General features: G+C 54.8%; 1 protein-coding gene across 1 annotated transcript in view; it reads left to right on the top strand.

Annotated features, from left to right (window-relative positions):
• The window catches only part of LRP8 (LDL receptor related protein 8), a 74,727-nt gene that overhangs the window by 50,580 nt on the left and 11,867 nt on the right, over nucleotides 1-12,280 (top strand). The window contains exons 8-16 of the mRNA XM_023752826.1: nucleotides 822-941; nucleotides 1,015-1,140; nucleotides 2,826-3,000; nucleotides 5,174-5,401; nucleotides 6,260-6,378; nucleotides 6,618-6,757; nucleotides 8,367-8,508; nucleotides 9,340-9,492; nucleotides 10,530-10,754. Of these exons, the coding sequence (XP_023608594.1) occupies nucleotides 822-941; nucleotides 1,015-1,140; nucleotides 2,826-3,000; nucleotides 5,174-5,401; nucleotides 6,260-6,378; nucleotides 6,618-6,757; nucleotides 8,367-8,508; nucleotides 9,340-9,492; nucleotides 10,530-10,754 (1,428 nt within the window). The remainder of the gene's footprint in view (nucleotides 1-821; nucleotides 942-1,014; nucleotides 1,141-2,825; nucleotides 3,001-5,173; nucleotides 5,402-6,259; nucleotides 6,379-6,617; nucleotides 6,758-8,366; nucleotides 8,509-9,339; nucleotides 9,493-10,529; nucleotides 10,755-12,280) is intronic.

The raw sequence follows: 12,280 nt of genomic DNA, 5'->3' as shown, positions 1-12,280 counted from the left end.
GAATAGACAGGTGCTGGAGGAGGGGTGAAAAAATCCATTGTAGTTCATGGTAGGAGGGCATTGACTGAGCAACAGCTCAGTCTAGAAAATGACCTGGGGATCTTAGGTAACCACACACTCAGTACGGGGAGACTGTTCAGACTTCTGCACGGTGGGCTAGCTCTGGGCCCTGTGCAATTGGGACATGGACAGATGGGGTGTGTCCAGAGCAAGGGATCTGATTGGTAGGGATCAGAAATCAGTGCTTTAAGGAGCTTCTGAGGGAGCTGTTAGACTCTGGTCAGCCCCACACGCAGAGCTGGGAGCAGGAGCAGAAACCACAGAGAGGTGGTCCTGCGAGGAGGGACTTTGTTCCCTCAGGGGGAAGTGCTGCTGAGGCTGCAGGTGTTGAAGTGAGGGCGTTTCAGGGGGGATTGCTGGGGCATCCTGAGGGTTGGACATAGTACATGCAGGCCTCTTCCACTCTGAGGCCATGAGGAAGGAAGAGCTGGAAGAAACTTGTTTGTGAAAGGAAAAACCTTAGGCAGCCTAGCGGCCTGCAGCCTGGCAGAGAGCCCTGGCCTGGGAGGCAAAGGACCCGAGTTCTGGTTCCACTCTGTCCCTGCCTGTGTGTCTGGCCTGGAGCGAGGACCACTCCTCTCTGACCCACCTCTTGCCCAGGCACCTGGTTGATGAGGCTGAGGTTCAGTGAGGCCACAGAGCATCCTGGCTCCTCGGCAGTCCCGCTGCCCTGAGGCTCTGCTTCAGCCCTGGCCCACCCCTATCTGGCCCCCACCCCAGGCTGGGCTCCTGGACCCTCAGGAGCCCGTGTCTCTTTCCAGGGCTGAATGAGTGTCTGCACAACAACGGCGGCTGCTCCCACATCTGCAATGACCTCAAGGTCGGCTTTGAGTGCACCTGCCCAGCAGGCTACCGGCTCCTGGACCAGAAGACCTGTGGCGGTGAGACCCTCCCCTCACACCCCCAGGCAGAGGCAGAGCCTCCTGCCAGTCTGACCTCTGCTCCTCCCCACAGACATAGATGAGTGCGAGGACCCAGACGCCTGCAGTCAGATCTGTGTCAATTACAAGGGCTACTTTAAGTGCGAGTGCCACCCTGGCTACGAGATGGACACACTGACCAAGAACTGCAAGGCTGTCGGTATGGACGCCCCAAGGTGTGGGGGGAGGGGAGCTCTGAGGAGGTACAGAAAGCAGTGTGCTTCCGTATAGGTGAGGAGTGGGTGTGCGCACACAGTACTAGGAGTGCACATACACGTCACACACGCTGCACTGCACACTAACACCCACACAGACACTACATAAAGCCCCCCAGTACAGCCCACAGAAACAACACATAGACAAACTGGACCATGCAGACTATCCACACAGCATAGGCAGCCCACACAAAGAGCATGGCTTGTGCAGACCTAACTGGTCAGTTCAGCCAACTGTATTCATTCATTTTATTCAGTCCTTTGTACTGGACACCTAACGTGGTAGGCACTAGATTCAGCAGTAAGCAAAACAGACGCACATCCTTGTCTGCCCTCATGGAACTTTCATCCTAGTGGGTGAGACAGACAAGAAACCAGATAAATAAACAAAATGCAGTGCGTGGCCGAAAGTAATAAGGGTTAAGGGGCAATAGAAAGCCGGGAAGGGGAGAGGGAAGTGCAGGAGGGCAGTGGCTTGCCGTTTGGGTAGAGTGGTCAGGGAGCCCTCCCCTTCATGAGAAGGTTACCTGTGAGGTGAAGGAGTGAGCCGTGCACTGTCTGCAGGAACAGCAACAGGCGAAGGAACGGAAGTGCTAAGGCCCTGAGGTAGGAGCATGACTGGTTTCAAATACTAGTGAGGAAGCCAGTGCAGCTGGAGCAAGGAGGACAGGAGGAAGTCAGAGAGGTGGCGGGCAGATCACAAAGGTCTCCCCCTCCCAGTGAGGGGTGACTCTGGGTTCCACTCTAGGTCAGGGGAAGCTTCCGAGGGTTTTGAGTAGACGAGGGACATGGTGTGCCCTCCATATGCAGTAGCCAGAAATGTCTGGGTCACTGAGGTCCTTCCTGAAATCTAATCTTCAGTCCATAAATGGGTTCTGTGTATACACGTACATAATCTGTGTCTTATATTGCACACATCCCACCCCTGCTATTGGCTCAGGATAAAGTGCAAACTCTTCACCCAGCTGATAGGACACTTCAGGGTCTGGCCCCTGCCAGCCTCTGCAGCCTTATCTCTTATGGCCCCACATATACTCCCCATAAACTAAAGACTCACTGTGGCCTCCCTGAGTCTCCTCCCTCCAATCTCACCCCAGCTCGTGTCTGTCCTCCATACTGATCCTCAGTCATCTTCGTAAAACACTTAATGCTCACGTTGCCCCTTCTTGAACTATCGCAGTGGGGCCCTGAGCAAAGGAGGTGGTAGTTGCTGGGGAGAGATGCATTCTAGGTAGAGGGGACAGCTTCAGCAAAGGCCCCGAGGCAGCAAAGCAGTGGTGGCTAAGTGATGATAGGTGGTCTGGAGGTCGGAGTCACGGTGTGTTGGAGAGGCGAGTGATGAGGCTAGGCAGGGAGCTGGGGGTCGCACTGAGGAGGAAGTGGGGAGGATTGGGGGAATTTGTATCTAATAAATAAACAGAGGAAAAGTCCTTCTGTTATGTGTGGTATCTTTGCATCTTACGCTTTTTGTAACAATGGTTTCATCTGCTCCTCTAACCTGTGAGGTAGGACTTGTCACCTGTTCTACAGGAAAATGAGGCATCGCCCAGCAAACCAGTGGCAGCGCCTTGGTCTCCAGGTCCTCACCTCTTGCCCTGACCCTTTCTCTCTCAACCTCTCTGCATGGCAGCTGGCAGGAGCCCGTCCCTAATCTTCACCAACCGGCACGAGGTGCGGAGGATAGACCTGGTGAAGCGCGACTACTCACGCCTCATCCCCATGCTCAAGAACGTCGTGGCGCTAGACGTCGAAGTGGCCACCAATCGTATCTACTGGTGTGACCTCTCTTACCGCAAGATCTACAGGTGAGCAGCCAGGCCTGGGGGGTGGAGCTGACAGGGGAAGAGAGGAAGGGCGGCCTCTGTGCCCTTTCTGCCCCTGGAATTCTCCAGGACAGAGTTGGGGCTTAGGAAGGGACACAGAATCACAGTGGCTATGGAGCTGCAGGACCCCTCCCCTCCCCCCACCCATACCCTCTGGCCTGGCCTGAGGCTGTGGCTCCATTGGGAGAGCAGCTTTGAGCGCCACACTCCTGGCTTTGACTGCCACCTGGCGGCCTATTAGGGCCGTGCAAGACCCAGGAAAAGTTCAGCCCCTGCAGAAAGGAAGCAGTCCCTGCCTTTGGTGAGGGCTTTCAAAGCAGCTCACAGGCCTGTGTGTTGGATCCTGAGGACTCAAGGTGACGCAGATGCCTGGAGAACCCACTCACAGTACAGTGACACCCATTGTGATGATCGTGAGTCATGGGGGGGTCACAGAGGAGGCCTCCGACCCCATCAGGGGGGTCAGGGAAATCTTCCCGATGCAGTACCCCCAGACCAGCCCTTCTCTGTGTCTGTGACACCAGCCGGTGACCTTCAGCGCTCAGGAAGCTCCTCACACACTCATCCTCTCCTCCCGCTCTTCCTCGGCTACCACAAGCCTGCCTCCCTGCATGTCCCGGCCCCTTGGGGCAGCCATAGCCTTTCTTCGTCCTGAGATCCATCCACTTAGCAGACCTGCCCATGACCAGGCACTGGGGAGAGTGTTGAAAGATTGACGGGATGGATGGGTGGATGGACAGATGGACAGATGGATGGGTAGGTAGAAACAAATACAGTGGGGCCTTGACTTACGAGTTTAATTCGTTCCGAGACCGAGCTCGTTAAGGAGCTCGTTAACTCAAATTACTCTATCAACTCAATGCAAAAAATCGGCGGAGAGACAGCTGGTATCTCAAAAAACTCATTAGTCAGGACACTCATAAGTCAAGGCCCCACTGTATACCAAATGCTACTCACTGACAACTCAATGACTACCACCCCCAACACAGAGACACACACTCAGGTCACACACACACGGAAGCAGCTGCCTGTCCAACAGCTGTCACTGAAAGAGGCAGGATTTGATGACAGACGAAACGGGGCTGAGGAGGAAGAGTCAGATGAACTTCCAGGTTCATTTGGGGAGTTTTAGGTTCTGGCTCGGGAGGTGCTGTGGGTGGTGCTGTTCTCTGAGGTGGGGTTTGGGGCCGTCCAGCAGGCTGGCTGAGGGAGGGCAGTGGAGGTGAGGGGCCCTGGATGTACTGAGTTTAAGGTGTCTGGACATCCAAGGGAGACAGCTGGCTTTACAGTCCGGAGCTTCAGAGAGTGGCCGGGATGGGAGCGTCAGAGTTATGGATGGCAGTGGGCACTAACCTCCCAGAGAGAGGTTATGGGGGAGGAGACCCCCTTGGGAGAAACAGCATTTGGGAGACAGAAAGTCCTGTTAATATTGCCTCCTGGGCGTCTACTGTGTTTTCAGCCCCTTCTCTCCATTCTCACGGCACAGCCTCCCGCAGGCCCTCTTTCTCTCTCACCTGGGCGCAGTAAACAGCCCCCTCCAGTCTCCCTGCCTACATTCCACCCTTTCCAATCCACCTCCTAGCCCACAGGTGCCATGGTGATCTCACATCCCATCTGACCTGTTCAGTTACCTGCTCCGTGAGAAAATCCCACTCCAGGGGGGCATGCAGAGCCCACCGGATGTGGCCCCTTCCCACCTGCCTCCCGTCTCATAGCCCACTACCCAGCTCCACCTCCACTCAGCGTTCCAGGACACACCCCTGGGCGTTTGCATGCTGTTCTCTGTGCTCCTAAAGCACGGTCCATCAGGACTCAACTACAAAGCCTTCTGCAACCCCCAGGATGATGCAGCCTCCGTTTCTCTGCTGCCACAGCCCCGGGTGGTTTATGGAATCACATTGCACTGTGATGGTCTGGCTGTCGATTTCTGTCGCCCACTGAAATGAACTTCTCTGGGCTGGAGGCTGTGGCTGATTCAAGCCTATACGCTTACCCCGGTGGCCCAGGGAATGCATTGAGTAGAAATTAGCTGAGCTCCTCTGAAATCCACTGCCAGCACCCAGAGGGGGGAGAGGAGAGAGAAGGGCGCACAGGCAGCTCCGGGGGGACGTGTGGGTAGAGCACCTGCCCCACGGCCAGCTCTGGTTGCTCCTAGCGCGTACATGGACAAGGCCAGCGACCCGGCAGAGCAGGAGGTCCTCATCGACGAGCAGCTGCACTCTCCAGAGGGCCTGGCGGTGGACTGGGTCCACAAGCACATCTACTGGACCGACTCGGGCAACAAGACCATCTCAGTGGCCACCGTCGATGGCAGCCGCAGACGCACTCTCTTCAGCCACGACCTCAGTGAGCCGCGGGCCATCGCCGTCGACCCCCTGCGAGGGTGAGTGTCCTCACCTGGGGCTTCCTGCTCTCCCACCGGAGGCCACAGTCACTCAGTCCCCATGCATCTGTCATCAGGGCTATCTTGAGGGCTTCGGAGAGCCTTAGACACAGCCCACGGGAGGAAAGTCCGCGCAGGCCCCTCAGTCTCCAGGACTCTACTGCTCATTCATCCTGTCATAGAATCAGCGACAGAGCGTCTCAGAACAGAGCAGGGCCTGGGAATTGCCTGTAGATGCTCCCGGGCAGGGAGCCTGTCCTCACGCTGCAGTGGGCCTCTGGCGGCTGCTCACACACTCCCAGAGGCAGGCTCATCATTCCCCGTCCCCTTCTCATCTGCGGACAGTTCTGCCCATTAGAAAGGATTTTCTCCCTTTGACTTCATCCATAGTCCTGATGGAGGTACATGAGGTGAAACCAACCACTCAGCCCAGTGCCTGGCACATGGGGAGTCCTCAGTACATGTTCAGGAAAGAGAGAGAGCAGCCCTGGGCAGTCCAGCTGTGTGGCCCTGGTAGTCATCCACTTTCTCCTCTGTGGACCGGAATTGTACGAGAGGGTGGGCAAGGGCCCTCCCACACTGGCGTGCAGGGCTCTGGCTGAAGCGCCGGACGGGAGAGATGGCTTCCAGGCCACCCCGCAGAGGCCGGGGACACTCGGGGAGCACAGGCTTCCCGCACTCAGGTGAGGTGACGGCTGAAGCACCTGCTAACGCCAAGCTTGATGATTCCCATGGATTTCAGGCTTCCAGCCCTTACTACGTGCCATCTTCAGCATTCAGCGGGTCATCGGGCCCTGTGATCCAGACCACCCAGCCACGTCCCTGACAAGAAGCCCTGTGGGTTCTTCTCTCTTTCAGGTTCATGTATTGGTCTGACTGGGGGTACCAGGCCAAGATTGAGAAGTCTGGGCTCAACGGTGCGGACCGGCACACACTGGTGTCAGACGATATTGAGTGGCCCAACGGAATCACCCTGGGTGAGCCCTGCCCTCAGGTGGGGGCTGTGCTAGCACCTGGCCCTGACCAAGGCCCACGGGTCTTGTTCCTGCATCCCTCGCGGTGCCAGGGCCCGTGCGTCCTGATGGCTGCCCCGGGACAGCCTCCTTTGGAGGCCTGGCCTGGAGATGTGGGCAGGGAGGGGACACAGAAGAGCAGAGACGCAGGCTGTGGTCCCAGGCTGGTGGCCTGATCCCCCGCCCCCTTTTTCCTCCCCAAGATCTGCTGAGCCAGCGCTTATACTGGGTCGACTCCAAGCTGCACCAGCTGTCCAGCATTGACTTCAGCGGCGGCCACAGAAAGATGCTGATTTCCTCCCCCCACTTCCTGGGCCACCCTTTTGGGGTGGCTGTGTTTGAGGTGAGCGCCGTGAGGGAGGCATGGCCCATAGGAAACCGAAGCCCCAGAGAAAGTTTGTTCAGATGGGGTGGCTCCCTGCGGGCTGTCCAGATAGAAACAAGGGACAGGGGAGCCAACCGGTGTGTTTGTGTCTTTGTGAGCGGCCTCCGTGCAAAGGCTGCCTTTCCTGTGCTCGCTTCCCAAGGCCGCTCTCAGAGCAAGCGCAGAGGTAAGTTGCTAGACCACATGTGTTTTCTCTGGGAACTCTCAGCACCCAGCACTGAGCCCACATAGACAGAAGGTACCCAGTTATGGGAGGGAGGGAGGGAGGGAGGGAGGAAGGAGGGGAAAAGGAATCTGTATTTCCTTACAATCATTTATTGTTGGAAATGGCCTGAAAGATACTGTTCAACTCAACATACTTTTACTGACCTTTTCTGGACCTTGGGGTCATAGAAGTGAATCAAACATTATCCCAGTCCACGAAGCTCCCAGGAGGGTGAGAGTTAAGACCTTCCTTTGTTCTGACCCTAATAACCTTTCTCCTCGGGGAACAAAGAAGCAAGAACCAATCAAGGTCTCACACATCTGCTTCTGCCCCAAAACTCACTCTGCCACCGAGGGAGGGAAGGCAAAGGGACAGTGGTCTGTGGTGGGCATTGGCAGTGTTTGCTTGGAGCGACATCACCCAGCAATGCTCTGAATTTATGGGGAAGTCCAGCCCCTGCTTCAAGACAGGTGTGTTCGGACACGTGTATGTGCTTGTGCATATTTGTGACACGCGCGTGTAAAATACATGTATGTGCATGTGTGTACATGAATACATTTAAAAGCATGCATTCCTTGCCCTGGCCGGTGTGGCTCAGTTGGTTGGGGCGTTGTCCCGTGCGCCGGAAGATTGTGGATTGTGGGTTCAATTCCCAGTCAGGGCACATACCTTGGTTGCGGGTTCAGTCCCCAGTAAGGAAGCAATCGATCGATCAATGTATCTCTCTCACATCTATGTTCTCTCTCTCTTTCTCTCTCTGTCCCTCCCTCCTTCCCTCTCTTGCTAAAAAAAAAAGAAAGAAAAGAAAGCATGTGTTCCTGTATATGCTGGTGCTTGTGCACGTAAATATGTATACCAGTACTTACACAAGTGCTTATTTAGGTACAAGTGTGCCTCTGTGTGTGTCGATGAGCATGTGGGTATGTGTCCAGTTCTGTGCATGAGGCTACATGTTTGTTCCTGTCCATGTGGCCATCTCTGCGGATGCACATCCAGGCTTGTGTGGATTCACCGTATGTGTCATGCCCAGAGGCTGTAGGCAGCCCAGCAGGGACTAGTCCTCAGTAGCTCACACATCCCCTCCAGTCATGGCCCTGGGCCCCAGTAATGGGTAACAACTAACAGAGACCCAGGAAGCAGGCCTAGCCGAGCTCTAACGAGCAGCCTCCAGGCCAAAGCACAAAATCACCCAACGACACTGTCAGACAGAGGGAGCCGGGCACATGCCACAGGTCAGCGGCCACAGGAGCGCTCCGGGAGACGGCAGGGCAGTTCTTATGACCAGGCTCTGGGGCTGAACCCTCAGACTGAGGTCCTGGGTTTAGGCTCTAGGCCTCCCATCCTTTGCATTTGTGCCCACAGGACAAGGTGTTCTGGACAGACCTGGAGAACGAGGCCATTTTCAGTGCAAATCGGCTCACTGGCCTGGAAATCTCCGTCCTGGCTGAGAACCTCAATAACCCGCACGACATCGTCATCTTCCATGAGCTGAAGCAGCCGAGAGGTGAGCCTTCCCTGGCCCCAGGTCCCCTGCCCACGGCCTCTCCCTCCGCTAGGCGCATGCGACGTACTAGCTCAGCACCCCAGGATCAGTGGCAGCAGCCCCTCCGGTTGGTGGAGCGCTGAGCTGTCACATGTTTTATTTCCTTTTGCCTCAAGCAGACTCTTGGTGAAATAAGCCTGGGCATAAAGAAATAAATATATACGTGCCCTCGTTTTGCCAGTCCTACAAAGTGTGGGTGTTCCTGTTCTCGTTTAACAATTGAGGATGCGGGGGCTCGGAGGTAAAATATTGTTAGCTCCGGTTCCAGAACTCCTCTGCCCCAAGGAGCACGTGGCTTCTCATTTAGTACATGTGTTTGACAGTAGCATAGACTAGTGAATCCTGGGGCCAGATTGTAATGCAGGTGGTTGGTTGGAAAAGAAGCCAGGAATCCTACCACCTGCTGTCGCCTCCTCTGTCTCTAGGGTATCCGAAGTCTAACTAACTGAGGGGCTGGCTGCCAGGGTGGCGGTGAAAAGTCATAGGGGATAAGGAGATAAGGTGGGTGCCTGATCTAGATCTAGAAATTTAAAAAGGAAAGAGAAATGGCTGGTGGCATAGGGGGAAAACTTGGACTTTGGAGTCCAACAGACCTCAGTTTAAATCTGTCTCCCAAATTCCTAGAGGTACAGCCTTAACAAATATATTCTCCATGTCAGTGTAGCTGCTTCTATCTGTCAGTCTGGGGCCTAATGCCCACCTCCGAGAGCTGTTGTCAGGATGAGCAAAGGCGTGGGGTCAGCCCCAGGTCCAGTGCTGGAAGGGCCTGCCTCTCTCCCTCCCCACCACTAGCTGGAGATGCCTGCGAGCTGAGTGCCCAGCCCAGCGGCGGCTGCGAGTACCTGTGCCTGCCTGCTCCTCAGCTCTCCAGCCACTCTCCCAAGTACACGTGTGCCTGTCCCGACACCATGTGGCTGGGCCCCGACATGAAGCGGTGTTACCGAGGTAGGCGGACCTGCCAGGAGGGGTGGCCTGGCCCTGCCAGACCTCTTCCTGCTGACTCCCTCCCCCGGCTCCTGGGCACTGTGTGCTCCTGGGCTCCCTCCATCTGCTCTGGCTTCCTGTGGCTTTCGCGGGCTCCTCTGTTTCACCTTCCTTCAATGCTGGTGTCCCCAGGGTCCTTCCAAGGCTTTCCTCTTCTCACTCCCCCCAGGACTTTCAGGAACCCCTTTAGGACTTCAAATTAAGAACCCTTGATTGGCCCTGGCTGGGTAGCTCAGTTGGTTAGAGCATCACCCCAATATGCCAAGGTTGCGGGTTCGATCTCTGGTCAGGGCACATACAAGAAATAGCTAATGAATGCATAAATATGTGGAACAACAACTCCGTGTTTCTCTCTCGCTCTCTCCCTTCCTCTCTCTCTAAAGTCAATAAATTAAAAACAAAACCACCTTCATCCCCGTGGCGTTATCACTGTTTATATGCAGGTGGCTATGAGCTTGCCTGTTTCTTGCCCAGAACTTAACATATTACATAGGAGCCCTTTGTGACATGATTGGGACTAATAGTTCATACTTCAACCATATAAATTTCTACTCATTCCCAAGTCTTGGTGCAGGCCCAAGGCCTTTGGTTTGAGCCAAAGTCCACTGTATCATTTATGATTTCCAGATGCAATTGTTTAAAGTAGAGTGAGAATTTAACCCTAAGGGTGTAACAGGATGCGTGTACATGATTTTCCCTCCTCCCAGACTTTGACAGTGGTCTTGCCCACACCTCATTCTCCGCATTGTTGTAATAGCTCATCTTTCTCAAACCAGCATGCTGTATAAACTCAGACACAGTGCTTGGGGTTCAGCTGAAGGGAAGATCACAGTCCATTCGGGGGATTAGGGATGGCTTCCCAGAAGTGGCCCTTGAGCTGAGCCATGAGGATACGTTCATAAGTAGAGTTCATAGGTAAAGTCCAGAGAGGCAATAATGTAGGCACTAAGTCAATAAAATTCTCTGTCCAAGTCACCTCCATGGTATTTCCCCTCCAGCTCCTCAATCTACCTCAACTACGACGTTAGCCTCTACCACAGCGAGGCCCGAAGCTGACTCTGCCAGAGCGCCTGGGACCGCCATCCACAGCCCCACCCACCAGAACCACAGCACAGAGACGCCGCGCCTGGCAGCTGCAGCCCCAAGCTCAGTCAGTGTTCCCAGGGCTTCCAGCATCAGCCCGTCTACCCCAAGCCCTGCAACCAGCAACCACTCCCAGCACTGTGAGGAAATGACTTCTGCCTTCTCTCATTGTATGGGAAGCCACGACGGGGGCATCTGTGGGAAGGGGAGGTCAGACCAGAGCTGAATAGTGCTTATCTCTGGGGGGGAGCGCGCACCTGTGATTTAGGAGTCTTAGGTGCCCCTAACTTACAGAGGGTCTTACAGGAAGCTACTTCCCATCTCTGAGCCTCAGTCTCCTCACCTACAAAGTAGGATAATAACAACCCTTCTCCTACCTGCTTCACGAGATTGCACGAGAGGCAAGGGAGACAGTGTAATAGAAGTGCTCACACACACAGCCTCTGCTGCCCTGGGAGGTGTCTGTGTCACGTGTACTGACATGTGTAGGAGGGGGTGTCCCTTAGATTTGGAAACTTCAAACGTTCTGGTCTCAGTTCTCAACACCCTCAGTCGGTTCCTCAGATAGTAATATCCACAACCAGTCTGCTTGTGCCTCTTCCCAAACCCCGGGATGAAAGTCATTCAGTTCCCCCACTAATTAAATCATCAGGAGCAGTAATTATCGCTGCCAGAAAAGTTCGATCTCATCAACCAGCAAACGCCTTGTTAATTGAGTTACCTGCCGAGGGGGAGTGATCTAAGAGGATACGCTTTCCTGTACATGCGAGGCCCGAAAACCCGGCCGCTCGCTCGGCAGCACCTGGCTGGCTGGGTCTGTCCTCCCAGCAGAAACTGGAGTTGCAGAGCTGAGCACGTACCTGCAGGTGTGAGAGGCAGGTGGACTGTGTGTGAATTCCAGTTCCTCAGCCTGGCGAAGCCTCTGAGCAGGAGTCCCCCGCTGGCTTCGTCCTGCTCTAGGCTTCACGATTGCTGTGCAGGGGCCACAGGGAGAGGCCAGCCACGTTGCCACAGTAGCTGTGTGAGCAGTGCAGCTCTTCTCTCCCCTTAATATCAGGCTCCCTCAGAGCAGCTCGGGGAAACAGACACACTGAGAGGGTGGCACCTGGGCCACTGTCAGGGGCCAATCATCTCTCTTGGAGCAAAAGCAGATGATAGCTTCTCTTCCCGCTCAGAGGGCGTCATGAGGGCCCGGGGAGGAATGCCTTCCAAACTACAAAGTGCATTACACACGTGACAACGAAGATGGCTGTAAGAGTGGAAAAGATGACGCAACATCCTTCTTAACAACTACAGCTCACTTTCCAAGCACTTTTCAGTTCAGAATGTGCTTCTCTAGACCCTATGTTATTTAGGCTTTACAGCAACCCCTCCCCCACTCCCTGCCGTCCTTGAACTAGGCAAGGCTGTGCCAGGCACTGTGCTAAGCAAGCATTTTACATGAATTACCTCATTTAGTCTGTACAGGATCCCTAGGAGGTAGGTAATATTATCCCCATTTTAAAGACAAAGGAATATATTTATGATATATAATAACTTGCCCTTGGTCACACAAATAGTGAGAGTAGAGCTAGACTTGAACCCACGAAGTCTGACCCAGGGGCCTGTGCTCTTGATCCCACTGCATGATACTGTGTCCCACTTCAATTACGTCTTCAAAACGAAT

The sequence above is a fragment of the Myotis lucifugus genome, unplaced genomic scaffold (genome assembly GCF_000147115.1).
Source record: "Myotis lucifugus unplaced genomic scaffold, Myoluc2.0 scaffold_37, whole genome shotgun sequence".
Taxonomy (NCBI): domain Eukaryota; kingdom Metazoa; phylum Chordata; class Mammalia; order Chiroptera; family Vespertilionidae; genus Myotis; species Myotis lucifugus.
This window is presented reverse-complemented; position numbering and strand designations above follow the sequence as displayed.